Below are 20,290 nucleotides of genomic sequence, written 5' to 3'. Positions count from 1 at the left end.
CTAAGCGTAGCGCCACCATGCGTTGGCGCGAAGCGTACAAGAAAATTTTGGCTGAAAATGCCTCCCAGATCGCTGGAAATGGCACTTCCCAGGCCTTGTTAGTGTATCTTAGCATTTTCTCTTTTGAAAATACTAGCGATATCATAAAAACATTAAAAAAAAAATTAAAAAATATGCTCAAGGGGGGGGGGGCGGCTGCCCCCTTCCCCCCCCCCCCCCCCGCGATTGAACTATTCCCAATCGGAGACCTCGAGATTGCAAGTTTTGAGTTATCCATCCGTTCTCTTGTAGTGACGACCACATTTTGTACTGGTATCCCTGAGAATCGTGTCATATTTTCAAATTGATAGGCCTATAATATATCTATGTTTGACAGTGTTATACCAGGGAGTTGTTCCATAACAACTCCCTGGTTATACTAATGACAAGCTTTTCAAGGAAATGTCCCTTCACGGGTGGCTAACAGCTGAGAAAATAATAAATGGCTATAACACCAACTGAGTGCTTGTTAAGAGTAAACTTAATTCAGCAAAGTACTCGTGAAAACTACTAGCAATATAAGTGCTCCAGTCCTGTTCGATGCATAAGTGCAGTAATACTTGGGAGGATATAATACTCTCCCTTGAAAACAAATACGGTAAACAATGCTTGTCAAACACTTCCAAGCCACTGATTCCACATCAGAGCTGACCTTAAAATCTGACTCAAACGTTTCCTTAATTTTATTCCGTTTTGTTTTGTCCTCATTGCATTATAACATATCGTGGGCGTTGATTGACACTTATCATACATACTCTCACGTCACTTATTTCTCGCAGAATATCGATGTGGATGTGTCTGTAATATGCCATGATCAATTTATAACAAGAGTCCCCTGCGCTCCCTCCCTCCCCCATAGCCCAATAATATTGGTCCTTCTTCATTACACACGCTAAAACTTTCAAACCGGTTATAATGGCTGTAATCAGGTGATACTGATACATATTGATATCGTGAACACGTCTGTTCGCTGGCCTTTCCATAAGTCTACCTTTGAACATGGTTATTGTTTGTATTTATCTATACGTCAATAAATGTCACTTGAAGCAAATAAAGGACAATTATCAGATTACATAAATTCGTTAACACATTTATTAATGAAACTTATTCGCTTGCAGATAAAGGAACTATAGGAACTATAATGTCACAAATTTCATGTGCAGACAAGTGACTGTTTCATAACAAATTGATACACCAAGGTCTAGCTAAAATGACCCCCCCCCCAATGATCTCTAGAGAAAACTACCGTATTTCAGACAGTATATATTTTGTGCCACTCCCATGGGGGGGGGGGGGTCACCTTATTTAGCTGATTAAATGATTAAATTTCATCATATTGGCTTTCTCAGTTCATGATACGAGGTCTGCATGAGTAGTGAACTTAAAACGAATTCTTTTCTTCAATAACAAAGTTCTCGTCATCGTGACACGCACTGTAACCAGGGGCGTAGCGAGCGGGGGGGGGGGTGTGGGGGGTGTCACACCCCCCCCCCCAATAATTTGGTCGCTGTCGGCAAATTTTGGGTCTGTCGGCAAAAGGAGAAAAGGTGAAGAGAGCGGAAGGGGAAGAAAGAAGGAAAGCTGAATAGAAAAAGGAGAACGGGAGCTTCTTCCGTGCCAAATTTGACTTAAAATATGCACCAGATTGCATCTAAGGACGTTCAAACTAATTTTTCCAAAGGGGAGGGGTAGACCCCCTACCCTTAGACCCCTCCCCCATTTCAGTCACCACTTCCAGATCCGTCGGCAAATCAAATTTGACTTAAAATATGCACCAGATTGCATCTAAGGACGTTTCAAAACTAAAAATTTTCCAAAGGGGAGGGGGACACCACCTCCCCTTAGACCCCTCCCCCATTTCAGTCACCACTTCCAGATCCGTCGGCAAATCAAATTCTCCACACCCCCCATCAAAAACCCCTTCGCTACGCCCCTGACTGTAACTATTTCGAGTCTAGTGATGTCATCAGAAAACTTGGCTGTGTCAGAAGAGGAGGTGATTACAGCTGCAAATCTGTGGCACGAGTCCAACATACCATTCACTGACAAAAATATTTATATGAGTACACATCACATATTATGTGATACGTTATGCCTAGCATTGTTTCCAGTCGTGGACAGGTATGATGACTTGCAGGGGGGGGGGGGTACAGGTAAAGATATACTTGAAGAGTACAATGATGGGACCGGTGAGGAAAAATTCCTACTCACCCCCTTCCCTTACATAAAACAATACTACATGTTAACTTTTTATCAAACAAAGAAATGATTGTGATCAGGCAGTGTTTCCAATGGCACCTACGGTACCGTATTTGCAGAGGTGTGTCATAATCGTTGCAGTTCTTGTCCGCTGACAATCGAAGGTGCACGATCATTTTTATCACACCGGTCAATTGTCTGCATATCATACGTACATTGCGTTTTGCTACATCTTTCAAGTTGTAAATATCCATGATATGTTCATCGTGGGTAGACAGTAAAAAAAAGCCCAAACGGGTTGAATTCTCAGTTATACCTTGGCTGAATCTTGAAATCCTCAAGAAACGAACGTAAAATATTTTCACAATTTGTAAAAAAAAAAAATGGCAACAGTAGGCAGTGTCATTCAGTTACAGACTGCTGCTGTGAATCAAGGAACATTTCGTTACGTAGGCCCATATGAGGTTTAAGACGGTTGTTTTACTTGCAAATCATGGTTACAAATAATGCCTCGAGTTCTTTGTGCTTCATTGATATGTCTTTCATGTTGCAACACACATATCACCCCTTCCTTCGTTGATCAATCCAAACGGAAAGGCGATGATGCATCGGCTGTTAGAGTCAGAGTTCAATCACAGTACCATAGGAAGGTCCTTCGCTCTTTCTTCTTTCCCGAATGAGGTTGTCGCATTCTCCTATCGTTGAACTTCTTCGTCTTTTAACCTTAGCAGACGAAACGAGACCAGCGAAAGTACTGGTGCGTCGTAACTTCCGGTGGGGGTCTTCCATAATGTTACCTTTGACATTGCGGAAGAAATACAGTGTCGGTATAAACATGAGTGTTGATTCTATCGTTATAAGAAAGAGATGCCACTCTGTGAAGCAAAGAAGACATATTCAAGGGTGTTGTTGTATAAGCATACATGTTCAAGCTGTTAAATCTATACAATGCTACCACATTAAAACTACATGCAGACAAATGCATAGAGGAGTGCAATGTCCTATAAAACATATCTTATTTTTATAAGTGCCTTCGAAGTTTAGATCGGATGTAGTAACACCACCCTCCCCCCCCCCCCGCCCACCCACCCCCATGCAGGTACGCTTCATGACTCATGAAACAAACAAGTTATTTTGATATTATGCCTGCGTACGACTGTTACGTCAACATTTCACAGTGAAATACTTTAAATCAGGGTTGTCCAACCTACGGCCCGCGGGCCACAGTCCGGCCCGCCGCAGGGTTGCGTCCGGCCCGCCAGAGATGCTCTACGGTGCAAAATTTTATTGAGCAGATTTATTTATAACAATTTGAAGCTATATAATCAATCATTCGAACCTTCTGGGTCCAAAAAACTGCATACAGGTCAGTTTGTCTGACACTCAGCGGAGGGGGGGGGGCGGCTGAACTTTATTCATCTGTTTTATAAGGAAGGAAAAAGTCAGTGCGCTCCGCGCGCAATGCTCACATTTTGTTGCCTTGGGCTTCGGGCAAAAAAAAAATCGAAAAATCGAGCGTAGGGTTCATGCGGCCCCCTCCTTCATCATAATTATTCCATGTGGCCCTCCTCTGCAAAAGGTTGGACAACCCTGCTTTAAATGGATCACTTGTTCACTTACGGTAGCCACGAACTGTAAACGGGAATGGAGGATAACATTCGATGACGTCAAAGCGCGCCAAAATGGAGAGTAGCGCAGACTGTACGTTGCTAAATATAAGAGCAAGTTGTACGCATGCGAACTTTGGGCCAATATAAAATTTCTTCAGATACTTTCGAGATGCATAGAAAAAGATCAGGAGACACTGTATGGCAGTCAACGAGGTCGCTAAGATGACACAGTTAATAACCAGTGATGCTATTCCTGCATTCTCCTGAGGAATGGAACAACAAAATATCAGTTTTGTAAATCAGTTTTTGTGCTCCCACCCCGCCTCCCTCGGCCGCACAGTGATTCGCAACTTCTAGTTAACATGTTCCTTCGATGTTTGATTCACTGTGCAGCGAAGATATACATAAGAAATAACGAGGTGAAACGCTTGAAGTGCTGTTATCCCAGTGCCCCTCCCCTCCAGACCACCCCTTTAAACATAATCATGCCCCTGTTACATGCACTAGGTAGGAAACGGGTTAGCATGCGTATACATCAAAATTTAAAAAAAAAACATTTCTAAACATAAATATTTATTAACAACATATACATATAGAATGTGAAACAACATGGGAATGCCGAAAATGTTGTAGTCTTCTCTTCAAATTTAGTATCATCATAATACTTATTTCTCAAATATTCCTGTAAAATCATATTTTAAATTTTAAGTCTTACCGATTGTCCAAGTCTGCCATCAATACTAAGTAATTCAGAAGTGAAGAGGGTAAGAGGTCGTAAAAAAGCAACTTGTAAAACTCCAACTTCCAAGATGCGGAAATTTCTCCTAATGTAAGATAAATTAAGAACGATTAATTTTAATTATCAAAAGTATCACATAAATATTTCATTTGTTTCGTTCGACATAATTATCTTCTAGTTTATGAAGATGCTGCAATTGTTCTTCAAGTATTATTAACGTGAATTTGGGTGAAGGGTCTTACCTGGTCATTTCAAATTTTGGCAAGCAGAAGAATAAGCACATAGTAGGAGGTCTGGCCACGGACATCTGAGCTCCCTTCATCTGTAGTAACATCGACTCGAGTCCTCCAAAGTAATCAATAATAAGATGCATGAATTCGAAAAGAACTACTGCGAAATACCTGGAAGAGAGAAAAGGCGATTGTTGATTTCACGCCCATTTTTAGAAGTGTTAACCGCAACCGTTCAAGCACGAATCAAACTTGGTTGTTTTGGATGCGCGTGTGCGTGGGTGCATGATTTGTATGTATGTATGTATGTATATGTGATCTTCCCGCAAGCAGGAACTCGCGAAAGAAGCCATGGAGGCTTGTAGACTCGCAAGCTGACCGAAGCCAATCTCTCGGCACACATCCATTTAACGTCCATGTCAGGAAGTTGTTATTGAACCCCTAAAATTGTTATTTGTTCCCCTCACATTTTAGGGGATGAGGCTGAGAGTGGGGGGGGGGGGGGTATTTTAAGGATGAATTAAAAGTACTTTCACGTTATCATTTGATATCTATATAGGATCCCTACTTTGCTCTCAAACATGATTGATGACTAAGACACTACAACTTGTCTGAAAAATTGTACTGAAAAACTGTATTGTCATTTGCCCCTGACTTGTGATAAAAAAAGGGACGCCATGTCGTCTCACCCCTCACAAGTTTGCAGTAGATTCAAATAATGAAAACAATAAATAACTTTCCTCTTATTAATTTCTACTCACGCTGCGGCGGTGAATGTGCAAAGACCTGCTGCTCTTGGTATGAAGAGACCGAGTAAAGCAGTCAAGCAGAATATCTGTTAAACAAGAAAGAAAAGTATATATAAGTAGAAGCTAATTGGTAATGCAATTTTCTTCAAGTAATGTATATTGCACTATGTGGAAGAACATTCTCGACGGTTTGTGGTGTTGAAGCTATGAAATTAATTATTATTATTATTAATATTATTACCCCGTTATTTATATAGCGCATAATCCAAGAGTTCTATGCGCTTAATGCTTAACCCTGGTCATTGGTAACTTGTCACACCTACACACCAAAGTGTGCATAATTCTCTCCTGGGGTACCACATTGCACCACAGCCACGTGTCCCTGGGGGACTTCCCATAGGATGCAGCCACAATCCGGTGCACGCAACTATAAATTAAGTTAAATTATGTTATTATAGCACATGTCAGTAATTGATAACCTGCTTTGAATGTGGTTATAAAGTTTCAACATAACAGACCAATCTTTTGCAGCAAATGTATAGAAAGCTTGTTATGCGTAATGGATCATATTTGATTTTCGCAGTCTCTCAATAATAATTTACCGGATAAACTCCAAGTATCCATAATATGCAGTATCTACGGTCACAGTACGGTATGTTCCTAACAGTGTATACGACAGCTTCGACGAAAACACAGATAATTAAAGGAGTTATGATGCCGCTGAAGATCAAAATGCTCTTGAATCCATCAATCTCATCAATCACTGCGGAAAGAAATCATTCGTAGAAAACAATTCGATAAAACTGTCAGTGTTGATATATGGACAATGAACAATTAAGTAGGTCTAATATTTTTACACATACAGTAAGGATGGTCGTAATTCCACTGTAGGCGTTTGTCACCTGTATCGAACAATAATACTAAATCTGTTCTGGTGACATATTTACGGAAGCGTAGAAGGGACATTGCATTGACGAGTTACCAACTTGACAAAACGACAATTATCTGCAAATTGACGAGTTGCACACTTACTACCATCTCGACAAAATGACAAAATTCAGAAAATTGATGCATTGACGAGATAACGGATCTCGTCAATGCATCAATTTTCTGCAAATTGACGAGTTGCACACTTACTACCATCTCGACAAAATGACAAAATTCAGAAAATTGACGAGTTGACGAGATATCGGATCTCGTCAATGCAATAATTTTCTGCAAATTGACGAGTTGCACACTTACTACGTATACCATCTCTTGTCGAGATGGTAGTAAGTGTGCAACTCGTCAATTTGCAGAAAATTGTTGCATTGACGAGATCCTTTATCTCGTCTAAACGTCAATTTTCTTAATTTTGTCACGTTACCATCTCGTCAACTCGTCAATTTGCAGATAATTGTCGTTTTGTCAAGTTGGTAACTCGTCAATGCAATGTCCCTTCTACGCTTCCGTACATATTTGCATTAAACTAAATAACATCAGCTAACTTGAGACTGGAGCCAATGAGGCTATTTGCATGCAATTTCGAGTACTTAATTATTTATTTCTAACTACAGCGATATATATATATATATATAGGCTATATATAATTTAAAACGTAATGATTTGGAAAAATTAGAACAGTGAAGAAACTTCCAGCCTCCACCGGGATTCGAACCAGAGCCTCCCGCTTTATATGCGGACACCCTAACCAAGTAGGCTATGGACGCCGATTGATGTCCAGAGGTTCGAAACCGGTAAGGAAGGTCGTAATTCCACTGCAGCGTTTGTCACATGTATCGAACAATACTAGTTCTGTTTTTGGTGACATATTTGCCTTACTCTAGAGATCAAACATGATTCTAACCGACTCGAAGTCATTTGTGATTCCTAAAGCCGGATTTCGAAAGAGATATTTAAACAGACTTTTGTTAATGAAATGGAAGTAAACGACAAAGGCAGATGAATATATATAATTGAAAACGTAATGAGTTATATATATTTATATATATGTCTTTACCCGCAAATAACTCCTTCGTAACCGGTGTAGTTCCATTGCAGAAGTTGGTAAAGTTCAAGTCGAGAGACATCACGATAGTAAATACACAGATGATATTGTGTCAAGGATATAACATATTCATCATACGGTACTATATGCGTCCTTCAAACATGTATTTTCCATTTTCCTTTATCAGTCAAAAATCAAAATGTGAAGAAAAGTATAACATTTGACTAGAGGTAGGCCTTCAAAGTTCTCGGTCCACACTTATATAAACTTCATATGTAGGCCTACTTTACTTCTTGTTTTTTTTAGTCTTGCGTATAGGCATAATTAGCTTGAAATTTTGATACACATCAAGTGACATATAGTTGGGAATGAACGTAACTTCATATAGTTTCATTGCAATTACGTTTAGTCTCACATGATGATCAAAAGTCCAAGATCTTTAACTAATTAAGCAAATATAATTCTTGGCTTGTCAAACAGAACAATTGTTTGTTTTGCCTTCGGTTCAAACCACGTGGATAACAAATCGTTGTTATTGGGTCTCTCCTCTTAGGCTCTTTATTTTAGTGCTGTCTTCGTTTGTTGCGAGATTACTGAATTTGATTGAATGAACACGATGCGGCTGCAGATGCTACATATAGTTAACTTTTAAGATTCAAAAGTAAGTTCTGATTTTGATTTGAGGAGAACTTACTTCAAGTTGTTTTTAAATGTATTTGCTTATAAGTATGATAACAACGAATAAGCCTACACAAGCATGGAAATAATTGAAATAAGCAAATAGAGTTGTGTAATACACGACGAATAAATAGTAGAAATTCAAAATTAATCTTGTGCATGTTTTTTTACTAGTGAAAAACAGGAAGGAATGGGACATAGGCCACTAACTGTCAAATCCAAGGATGCAGGTTTTCAACGTATATCTATTGTGATCGCATTTACCCCGGAGTATCTCGAGACTCCCCTCTCTCTCCATCAACCCCCTCCCCGTTGAAAGACTGATAACACTTCATTTTAGAGTAAATAGTAACCGATTTTCGACCAATTATTTGATTCAATTGAGTGTTACGTTAATTGCACAATTGACTTCGATTTGTTTTTGTACTGAACATTTGTCTGTATACTTGACTCCTGGTTACGGAATATATTCTCCATATAGGCTGACATCACAATATAACGAAATTTCAACAAGGTTATCATTTAATTAATAACATATATTTGAGGTACTTTATTTTGATCATCTTTCGTATATTCAAGTCCTTACATAAAAGTCTGCTTTCTCACTATTGCAGAAATTTAATGACATGTGTGTGGATAGATTGCACGTAACTAATGATGAGTTTCTCAATTTTCACATCCTTTTACGACTTCCAATTTCTTGTAAATTAAAAGATCGTGATTATAGTCGTCATCCAGCAGCGATGCAAATAAAGAACAGCATCATTATTATTAGTAATCCGGCTGCCGAGTGAATAGCAACTTGAATGCGATTTTGTCATTCTCCGGGAAGCCGGGTATAACACAGGCACTAACAGAACAATTCAATACACATATCTCGTCCTGAAGCGATTTTTTACTCTAGAAGTAATCACATTAAAAGTTAAGTAATTAAAAATATTGTCATCATTTGTTCTTCATTACTTCAAATAAACTTTTATAGCAAAGCAAGTGATGACGACTGATGAAGTTTAACTGTGTTTTGTCACGTAGATATAGAACACAAATTTGTTCTCTTACCCCTCAATGCGGTTGCTAAGAACATCTGGTCGTTAGCAACACAGTTACATTCACGAAGCATCCTGGTCGAGTCGAAGCTCTTTGGCTTAGCCGTATTTACTCGTTATCATATTCTTATTATATAATTATTTAGCCCAAATCCATTGTGTATCAAAAGTAATTATTTTGTCTACATAACGGAAGGGCGGAGATATAAAAATGGAAAGTGACGGATTGCATTTGAATATAAGTTATGTTGGCTCTTGTGGTATCATTTTGAGTGGTGAACAGAAGGCTGCGCTCGAAACATCACTTGTTATTCTCCAAAATAACCATAAGTTCAACAGAGTATTCCTATGGGGCAAAATCCTCGGCGTTAAAAACGACTATTTTATCGCCCAAGGCACTGGAAATGATGAAATGGCAGATAGGAAAACACTGTACAGGTTAGTGAAAACAACAACAATGAGCATGTAGGCCTAAGCTTTTTCGCGAAACTGGACCAGGCGTGGCTAATACTAATTTCATATTGTGTTGTACGGTAACTTCGCGTGTCCTCTAAATCAGACGTTGTGCACTGTAGCAGGTCTAGTAGCATACAGGCCTATACTAATTTTTAATATAGCGGACGTGTTTAAATGTCAAATTGCAACCACTCTATCAGTCCAAATTTTCAAAATCTACAAAGTGCATAAGCCTAACAAAATACGAAGTGATTATTCGCAGGGCAGCCCGGCGAATAACATACACAGACACCTTATTCGCAGGGCTGTGACGATTTTGAAAATAGGTTTATTATTAGGTTTTGCTATTGATACCAGTCAGTTTAGGGGCCTTGAAAAAGCCAACCTTTTGGGCCCAAATAGTCTTAGCCACTTCATAAGCTAATTTTTGGAGCCCCAGCAGTTCAAGTTTAAAAGCTTATTTTAAGGGAGCTTATCTTGGGATTCCCCAAAAGCCGATATTGCCTGAAAGCCAATATGGTCAAAGGTGTGACACCCCCCCCCCCCACCTCCCACACCTTTACATGCAAATGAGCAGTCACTCTGCAAAAACAAAGGTGAAAATGATCGAGGGATGACATTTTATGTTGGCGGTACTAATGCTAGACTGGTTCAATCTTAAGGCCCTAGGCTCCCAAAACCAATCCTAACAGCATTAAGATAGGAATCCCAAAGGCCAATAAATTCCTCAAAATATAGAGGCTCCCAATTAAGACTCAAAAAGATAGCTGGTGCCCAAAAGCAAACTCGAATAGCCCCAAAAGCAAACTCGAATAGCCCCAAAAATTACTGAGCCCGTTAACCCAGTCTAAGGCTGCCCTGTGAATAAGGTGTATGTGTCTGGCTATTCGCAGGGTAACCCTGCAAATAAGATGCTTGTGTCTGGCTATTCACAGGGCTGCCCTGCGAATAAGGTGTATGTGTTTGGCTATTTGCAGGGCTGCCCTGTGAATAAGATGCTTTTTCCGGCTATTCGCAGGGCTGCCCTGTGAATAAGGTGTATGTGTCTGGCTATTCGCAGGGCTGCCCTGCGAATAAGCCCCACCAACAAAATAGCAAATGCTTTTCATGTTTATAGGCAGAGGTGACAGCACATGTCATATTTCTGGGGACAGTCTCCAGATTTCATGTACCATTCCTGGAGTGACAGTGTCCCCACAGTTGTCCTCGATTTTATTTGGGCCTATGGTAGTGTACAGTTATTTTGTGTGTTATTTTGCTTACTCCGTTACTGTGTAATATACTTATGTCGCTGCAATTACAGACTTTATACCAATGCTTGTTGCCGTGTTTAAATGTCAGATTATTAACCGCATTTTGAGTGCAAGTTTTAATCCACACAGTCTTTATGAAACCAGCTAACATTTATATTGTTGAAGAAGGCAGCATAAAGTTTGTATTTTGAATCCATCTAGACCTAGGCTATAGGAATTATACAGAAAAATAGGGATGTATGGACAGATTTAATGGAATATCTCTATTCTCTAGCTTGATAATAAATCTGTTCTGGTGTAATCTGATGACACTTTGCTGAACTTGATTAGTGGGTAGAAAATTTCAACTATACCACAAAGCAAAATCAGAGAGATCAACATTACCAGTAACCTTTAGCCTTAGGTGAATTTTTATTACTACAAATATAAAAGCAACCCAGATCATTCAAATGAATTTATGGTTTGTAAAATACCTATCTTGGACAAATCCTAGTTTCTGGATGAGTTGGCGATTGATCATCATTCTTGAAACTTATCATTACAAAATTAGTAGATCAGTACATTCCACCTCTCGCTTTAAACGTAGAAAGTATAGGTTCCTAAATACAATATGGTCACCTTAATGTAGATTACGGTAAAAAGCTAGGGGTAGGATCAATTGGCTGGCAAAAAAACAAGTCTACATTGTCAAAAACTTACTCGGAATGGGAGACTAAACTATAACACAGTCATTAACAGTGAAATGATCTTTGGAGAAACTACATGCAGGTTATTTAAATGCATGAATTAGCGACATGATACGTTAGTCTTGACAAGATCAAATTTGTAGGCATAGTACTGTGTCATTATACCATGTTATGTCCTTCATCACCTTTGAGATCTTATCTAATGATAAGATGCTAAGTACTATTGCGTTGGGCTAAGCTATGGGATTTGAGACATTTGTAGACAAGACATGTTTCTGAGAATTTTTCCTGCTTCCTTACTCTAGCCTGGATTGTGTGGCATGGGGTCTTTTGCCACAAGCTACTCAGGCCATCAGGGATCAGTGCTCAGTGGTGAAAGGTCGTTTTCATGGAGACCCTGCACATGAATATGAACACATTGAGATTCAGAAGATTGGGGAAGGAGAAGACTCAACTGAAGAGGAGAGCACAGTAAGTGAACATTTCATTTGAAAGACATTTTGTCTCTAAAATGCATGTCATGTATTTCTAATGGCTATTGCATGAAGCTCTGGTAAGAATTAACCAAGGTTAGTGTAAAGCTTACCGGTGACATTCAAAGACTTGTACATATTAGTATTTGATAAGTAACTTTCCAAAGCAACCATAATGCAGGAAATAGTAAAAAAAAAGGTAAATATTGCATGCAATGAAATATTTCAGTTCCTGCACCCCAATCTTTTTAAATTCAGTAGTTGCATGAGAGAGAGGAAACGAAAAAGAAAGTGTTTTAACTGTATCCACTATCCAATACACTATTCAGGTCTACAAGCATTTTTAAACTTATCTTTAATTTGATATATTATTAAGTGGTTGAGAATTACTCGTACCATGTATTTATCATGATTGTAGTATATTAGAACAATATCCCCTAAAGATGTGTCCAATAATATTTGTAGCCAAATAGCTCCTACACTGACATGATCAATACAACTTGACAGAAACCAGCAAGGCAAGGAATGTTCCAGTTTGGTCATGCGACATACCATCACAAGTAATATTTGTTTTAGTATGTATGTGAAAACAAATATATTACTTTGTCTTTGTTAAAAATTGAAAATGACAATAAGTGATGACACATTGATACTTGGGCATGTATTTCACTGTCACATTGTTTACTGCAATATGTTGGAATGAGTCATCTACACTTGTTGAGTCTGAAGTACCACAATTAATATCAGAAAGTCATAATAAAGAGTAAATTCTCATCCCCAAATTTCAGATTATGATTAAGGAAGAGGATCGTTTAGCTGCCGTTGTAGCAGACATTGATGAACAGGTGGCAATCGCTCCAAGAGGTGCTTTTGTGAAGACTCCACATGGTGCTGTTCTCCAGAACAGAAGTTTTGAAGGTATTTCCATTGTTGTTTGCTTTATTGGGATTTCCACCTCTCTCTTATAATATGTGTACTCTAGTTCACTCAGTCTGTCCAGGTTTATTCTACAATGAAAGACTCAGGAATTTTTACATTTTAGAAGGTGAGGTTGACAAAACTTGCTCATAATTCCAGTAGCTGAACAACCAAATATGTAGTATAAGACAGGAGGTGTTTCAGAGAGCTCTGTTATTGTTTTTGAGCAGCTGTGTCTGGTGTTGGAGTATTGTTACCTTCCTTAAATTTACCAAGTGATATATATGACAGAAAGTATGCTAAAATCCATGCTTCATGTTTCAAGTCTATTCCTGAATTTTGGGCCATCTTTTGAAATCTTCATCATTACCTACTTCAGTTTTGATACTTGTAAAGATGACTGATTTATTTTCTTGTTGTTTCCCTCAATTATTGAGCTGTTCACTGCAGTACATGATCAACCTTCCAAGTAACAGTCTTTTTTTCCCTTCACAATATTTATTGTTATGGATGTGGATACCAAATATGCATTCTTTGACTACAACAGGCAGAAGTTTTACACAATAAGTTACATTACTGGATCTCAATTACAAACTCAGCCATCATCTTTAGTTTACTGTGGTAGAGATTTTTAGTGAAGAACAACTCCCCCCCCCCCCCCATCTGTTTGGAAGTTCCAGCTGTCCAGAAATACATTTTTGAACTTCAAATTTAATGAAGTATGTCTGTGATGATGGAGGAGGGGAAGAAGGGACAGTCCAGTGGAGCTTTAAACTGATGGCCAAAGTATGGTTTCAGAATCTGGAAAAGGGCGCGATGCGATGCCTTCACGTATACATTGTTGTTATATATGCATAAATTGGAACACTTTTATTTTTTTTAAATATGAAAGCAGTTTATGATTTATAATTTTTTTTTTCACTTTCAGGTCTGTCTGTAACAGAAGCTGGAAAACAACAAAACTACTGTCACTTCAGAGAACCGGTCAGATTGAATGAGAAAAGTTTGCTAGAAAAGGCAGACTTGGACAAGTCCATTGACTTTCTTGATCCAATAAATGAAGATATTCCAAAAGGTAATAGATACATATTTACCTCTTGAAACCAAGTTAAAATATACAGAATTTAATTCACCAAAGGTACAATATTTACTTGATTTGGTTTAATGCATTCTATAGCTGAAACAGTGAGTTTATTTCTTGCTATGAATTTGAAATATGGGAGGAGGGTAAGGATATTAGAGCATTCCATGTTAATGTTCTTATCTGTGTGGTAACAAACTAACAGTTGATATGTTTGATTGATCATAGATTCTCAAGCTTCTAAGTATGTTGAATTGTTCAGCAACTTAGCATACATTTATATTTATGTACACAAATCTGTAGTTAACTAAGTCTACATTATAATGGGAGTAAGGATAGGATTAGTCATGTAAGCCATCAATTGTCTTTCCACATGTCTTAGTTTTTACATCATTCTTATTCAATTTTAATTAGTCTGATGATTCTCCATGTCATACAATTAATCATGCAAGTAAGAAATATGTATGAAGAGAAACATGGTTGACTCAATCTTTTTGGTGGAAATGTTTTTGCTAGTTTTATGAGGAAATTTAAGTAACTTTATTTATACAACAAAAGTATGATTATAATTTACTTCAACAGGATCATGGTCTCTGAAGTTTGAGCGTGGCAGTGGACTGGTTACCATCACAAGTCTACTTTGGCCAGGCACAACGTTTTACCATGTCCCACATACAAGGAAGTACGGTTGGATTTACGTTGGAACCGGGGAAAAGAACAAAGATTTGCCCTTTATGCTGTAATATTTTACATGTTGATCTGACGTTATCTTATACTGTTATGTAGAAAAGTACCCCGAAAAATGTAAAAAAAAGAAATTAAGAAAAAAATGTAATAAAGGCAGTTCTTCATGCTTTCCTTCTGTATTTGTATTGAACAAAATATGTAGTAGAAGTTTCATCCTTACATATGTTAAAAATAGAGAAATTAACAAAACAAGCACATTAATCACAGGTGAATGTTCTGTAAAGAGACAGATGTATGATGTAAAGGAAATGTTACCACAATGAATGCTTTATACTTTATAGGTCTAAAGAAATGATTTGGGGATGCAGATATCTCCTGAAGTGATTTTGTAAGCTTAATTTGTTCTTGGAGATGCAGCTTTAGAAATATCTACATGGTACTGCTGATATACATATATAACCTATATGGATCACTTCAAAATTGGGGATCATATCGACACTTAACTTCACTGCCACATTCTGTTAGTTCTCTTTCAGGTTTTGGGAAATTTATTAGCCTGCCTCAATGGTCTTTTGATTGCTACTATGAACTACGGTGACCCTATGTAGAGTATTTCTCTCTTAAAAATATCTGTCCTTCCTCATTGGAGTTTGATTGGGTTACACTGTTGGTTAAGTTTTTATATTTTGGTCACAAATGCTCATCAAGAAATACAACTTCACAGACTTGTGAAATGTAAGCATAGTCTAGACCACAAAGGAATGCCAATTAAGCAGAGAAACCCTCTTTTTGTTTATAACTTTAAAGTTGTCTAAGGAAATGTTTAACTTCAGTGATTATAAAATATGACATGCTCTACCATAATTTGACAAAATGTAACTTGTCATTACTTGCCTCCTGATCTGATGTATAGGCTGTAAACACATTGTCATTACAAATGTAATTTCTTCCATCACTTTGAATAAATATGAAACATTCAGTTGCTTTACCCTGCTCCAGTGACATTCAAATGCAAAAATTTTGATAGTTACATAGAAAACACCATACAGATTCACACTGCCATATGGTCATTGAATCTGTCACATGTTGGACCTTTATTTATGCAATGATCAATGTTTATTTCAACTTAAATTGTTCTTCCTCTAGTGTTAATCAAAGAACTCTTTCCCTTGACTGCAAACGTTTACATGACAAAAATCTGGTAGTGCATTTTGCTTTCAAATTGTACACATATACCAGATTTTTATTAGAGCTGAACCAAAAATGGTTCCAACTTCCAACATTTCCTTCAACACATTGAACAATTAATGAATTATTATTTCCATTCTAAAATGTACAGACTTTCAAATACATATTTGTTTCTGAAAATGTGTATTCCATTTGTTCTTACTTTTTGCATTCATTGTTTTGTTGTTTTAAGACATAGCCTGATAAACAGAATGATGTGAAATGTCTGCTCTCAAAATCATGTCAAAAGAGATTTTTAATGTGTGTTGAATTGTTTCTGCACTCATCAAAAAGAAATACTACTCTAAACTACTGTTATAAAGTACAACTCTTAAAGGACATCTCACAAACACAATATGCTTTTGTTTCCATCCAAGTAGCCAAGTGGTACATGGAGACATATATATCTGTAAAATCTGGGTTTGCATCCTTCCTGTTACATGCATTCTTTGAAAGCAAGACTCTGTCTCTTTAACTGTGGAAGACATGCGAAGGGCCATTGTGCTTGTTAGGCCTCCCAAGAGTGGCTACTACTTTTCCCTAGCTATGAAGCAGTATTGTGAAATGATTCCTGAGGATATAGAACTATACATCAAATTACTTCATAGCTCGGTTGTTCTTTTATACTCCAGAAATCCTGACCTCACTTATAATACCAGCATCATTCTTTCCTTTTAGTGCCTCTAGTATTGCTTCTGTAAAATGTGTGAAAGGTTCCTTGGGGTAACCTCATATCTTTGGGTGGTAGTGGTACACTGCTTAAATCTGGTGGGGGCAGCAAACCTTTGAAAAGAAGAACAGAAGGTGAAATTGAACATACTGTAGACATTAAAATTTGACTCGACTCCAAATAGTGCACAAATGCGGTTTTAGTAACACTGTAATATCACAAATGGCAGGATCATATAAATGTTACTGTTAAAGATATAAACAGCAAGGGAGTGAATTCTATTCCATTTCTTTTCATATCAGATCTTAAAGCAGCATTTTGCGTCCTTTTCTTTGATTTTTCTCAACCTCACTGACTCCACTATGCCATAACGACATACATAACTAGCTTATCTATTTAAATCTTACTTCAAATGGTGGCATAAAAGTCGAAAAATTTGCAACTTTCAACTTTGTTTTTCTCCAAGATATATTCCGTTGGGATCCCAATAAACCTCGCCCATAATATGAATATTTAAACACTACTAACGTCATTGACCAATACGTAATACCACACCATGCAAGTTGATTTGTGTACAGTCTATATAGCAGTTGTACCAGGGAGTTACATAACAACTCCCTGGTTGTACCAATGCACAGTCTTGAATCTATTTTTAGCAACGGCTCATAACTAAACCTGCATCTCTGCTTGGTTGCATTCAAACTAGTGGGTTTGGGGGAACTGTATGTGATTAATTTTAAGTGTGGAATTTGTCGTGGACACGTTATCTGCAAATCTCTCATTATCTGCAAATATCCTTAATTACTTGCCAATTAACGTTGTTGGCAGGGAAAAACTTGGCTAATTTCTTAGTTTGCTGTTTTGTGATTGATATATGTAAAAATCTCAATGGACATGTCCAAAAAGTAGAAAACGGCGACCAAACGCAAAATGCTGCTTTAAGAGGTAATCTAGAGTGAGGGATGGTTGAAACTAAAGTTCAATCCTGTTAACAACCATGCTAGTTAGGTATGTCCCACACGTACCTGATTTCTGGGCTTTATCTATGCAGTCTTCCAGCTGCCTGTGTTGCTTTGTACACACACCAGTCACTCGCCGAGGAAGTATTTTGCCAGTCTTCTTACTAACAAACTGATCCAAGATCAATACATCCTAGAAGAGAGAAAGACCATTAATGGGAAAATCATCATTTCCTTGAAATTCCAGTTTTATATATGTTGAATTGTTGATGTATGAGTAATTCAGAATAATTCAGAATTTGGAAATAACTGTTTTCCTTGCTTCATTAAACACCACTGAATTAGATCAATTAAAGAAAGTATCCATGAAGTAGCTTCCCTCTGTTCACAGCCTTTCTTTGTAACTGTCAAATTTTCATGCCATGCATTCAGACTGTTTTATAAAGTGTTGCTAGTAAACCAACATACAAATTACACAAAACCCTAAATAATTTTTAATCCTGTATGCTAATATTTGGACAATGTAGCTGGTTCTCATAGTTTGTAATGGTAATGAAAGAAAAAGTACACACAAAAAAAACATCTTTCATTGTCATCTATATGAGAGCAACCAGGGTGCTTTCTTTATCACCATACAGTATAACCAGAATTCAATATCAATATATCCCAAATTACAACAAAGCTTGGTCTTTAAATATATTGTACCTTATATGAAACTTGAAGATTTCGGCTACAGATAGGACACGCCCTCTGTGATGTGCTACCTCCAGCATAGCTTACAGTATCATTCACCACTACACCTTCAACCTAGAAAAAACATAAAATTGAGGAGATTCATTGAAGGAGGATCATACTGTTTGGACATACAATCCAGAAAGTCTTCACAACTTCAAGGGTAGGGTGTAGAAGCTTACCTCCATTTTGATTGCTCTGCAATGTTTGTACACAACAGTCTGAATACTTTATTAATGTTCTATACTGTTGTGTCTGCTGCAAGGTTTTAATGTTGTCAGTCAGACTTGATTATGATTGGTTTAGACTGATTGCATTAGTTTTGTTGTTGAAAATATAGAAATGTAAAATTCTACCAATAAAAATAAAGAACAATATTCAAATCATATTCTTGCAGGCAAGTATCAACAATTTTTGTTCACGGAAAGTAATACTCTTTAGATGTAAGTAATGTTAATTAAAAGGGAAAAATCAATAATAATAATCAGCAGTTATTTTGTTTTTTGGTGACAAACTGACAAAAGAAGTTTGGGGAAAACTGATTTTGGAGATATCGATGCTGAATTAATAAGATTTATCATTTATTTATAATCTTGACTTACAATCAAAGTGTCTCCATCTTCATGTACTTGAACTGCAATATTGAATAAAAAATGATATTTCAATTTTCATACATTAAATATTCCACAAATTGCAATACATACTACACATAAAACAACAAATGTTATTTTAGAGAACATAATGTCAGCAAACAGTGCACAGAATTTCCGTCTAGCACAGAGTGAAAAGTGAAGCATTAAAGATGACTAAAGATATCCTTTTTGTCTTTAAAAAATGTTAAATGTCTGGAATGCTCCTTTACTTCTAAGGCCAGAGACATGATGACCTTAGCTCCTCGATGCTGGCCTAGATGTTAATGTTAATTTGTTGGTTTTTAAATTCTAAGAACTAAACCAAAACATATTCTTTTAACTTGAATTTAACAACATTACACATCTGCATGACAATCGGTACAATTTCTAACATGTTATTTGAGGCAATAAAAGGCTTATGTTTTCCAATTGAGTATTGCGTTGTATTTTAGGAACTGCCTGACCAGTCTGTGTATACATACTATTAGACTGTATAGTCCAGTCACTTTAATTGATGAGCCATGGTTGTTTTAAAGTTCATGTCTCAAAGATTACAAGTGATATAGAAATACAACTTTAATTGGCAGCAACTTAACAAAGCAGTAATCAGGGTAACTCATCAGTTACAGATCGAGATTGACAATGTTCACAGTATGAAACAGATTTATGAATCTAACTCAACTGTTGTCGGATGAAGGGCATAACCAAAGGGGGTACTCTCAGAAAATACAAATAATCAATGAAAGTTTCTGTGCCTGGTAAATTCCATTCAATTTTGACAAACGCACTCGGTAGAAGTACGGAATACAATATTAATACAAGGTGAGTATGACGCAAGGACGATCTATCCATTTGAAAATGTTTTGCGAAACCACTACACGTGAATTAGTAAGCGGAAATAGAAAACTCAAAGTTATGCTTCTTAAGAAACTTAAAAAACACTACCTTTGCGAAAGTCTTCGGAAAATGCTTTACGTGATGAATTTGAAAATTGCATAGTACTCAGTTTATGTGTGCTTGGTCCATATCTCACTCTAGAAATGCTTCTAGATATGGAAAATAAGAACTTGATCGCAGACATTTTCGTTTCAGCGTGAGCGAGGTAGTAACGCTATAAACAATTTCCCAACGAACACATACAACGTTAACTGAGCTTCAAAAGATGTGAGGCCTAGTTAGCCAAAAAGGCACCACCGGACCAGTACATTTAGTCCTAGCAGAATGTTATTTCTCTCTAGA

The 20,290-nt window shown here is 37.2% G+C and overlaps 3 protein-coding genes across 4 annotated transcripts; 1 reads left to right on the top strand and 2 right to left on the bottom strand.

The window, feature by feature from the left end:
• Nucleotides 1-236: 236 nt before the first annotated feature.
• On the bottom strand, nt 237-7,928 carry LOC139971447 (organic solute transporter subunit alpha-like). Of its 2 annotated transcripts, XM_071977927.1 has the most exons (7): nt 7,566-7,928; nt 6,169-6,329; nt 5,579-5,652; nt 4,830-4,988; nt 4,564-4,672; nt 3,859-4,111; nt 238-3,113 (listed from the first exon to the last, which is right to left on the bottom strand). In XM_071977927.1, the coding sequence occupies exons 1-7, from the start codon at nt 7,633-7,635 to the stop codon at nt 2,860-2,862; spliced, it is 1,080 nt and encodes a 359-aa protein (XP_071834028.1). In that variant the 5' UTR covers nt 7,636-7,928; the 3' UTR covers nt 238-2,859. The 2 variants fall into 2 exon arrangements, with proteins under 2 accessions (XP_071834029.1, XP_071834028.1); XM_071977928.1 differs by lacking the exons at nt 6,169-6,329; nt 7,566-7,928 and adding an exon at nt 5,808-6,093 and having other exon boundaries at nt 237-3,113.
• A 1,388-nt stretch (nt 7,929-9,316) lies between these two features.
• On the top strand, nt 9,317-16,202 carry LOC139971443 (radial spoke head protein 9 homolog). The gene is made up of 5 exons (XM_071977919.1): nt 9,317-9,715; nt 11,978-12,143; nt 12,934-13,063; nt 13,992-14,138; nt 14,727-16,202. The coding sequence occupies exons 1-5, from the start codon at nt 9,489-9,491 to the stop codon at nt 14,885-14,887; spliced, it is 831 nt and encodes a 276-aa protein (XP_071834020.1). The 5' UTR covers nt 9,317-9,488; the 3' UTR covers nt 14,888-16,202.
• LOC139971444 (large ribosomal subunit protein mL66-like) lies at nt 15,636-20,278 on the bottom strand. The gene is made up of 5 exons (XM_071977920.1): nt 19,997-20,278; nt 19,022-19,053; nt 18,393-18,494; nt 17,754-17,880; nt 15,636-16,841 (listed from the first exon to the last, which is right to left on the bottom strand). The coding sequence occupies exons 1-5, from the start codon at nt 20,130-20,132 to the stop codon at nt 16,720-16,722; spliced, it is 519 nt and encodes a 172-aa protein (XP_071834021.1). The 5' UTR covers nt 20,133-20,278; the 3' UTR covers nt 15,636-16,719.
• Nucleotides 20,279-20,290: the final 12 nt, after the last annotated feature.

Source organism: Apostichopus japonicus, chromosome 8 (genome assembly GCF_037975245.1).
Source record: "Apostichopus japonicus isolate 1M-3 chromosome 8, ASM3797524v1, whole genome shotgun sequence".
Taxonomy (NCBI): Eukaryota; Metazoa; Echinodermata; class Holothuroidea; order Aspidochirotida; family Stichopodidae; genus Apostichopus; species Apostichopus japonicus.
This window is presented reverse-complemented; position numbering and strand designations above follow the sequence as displayed.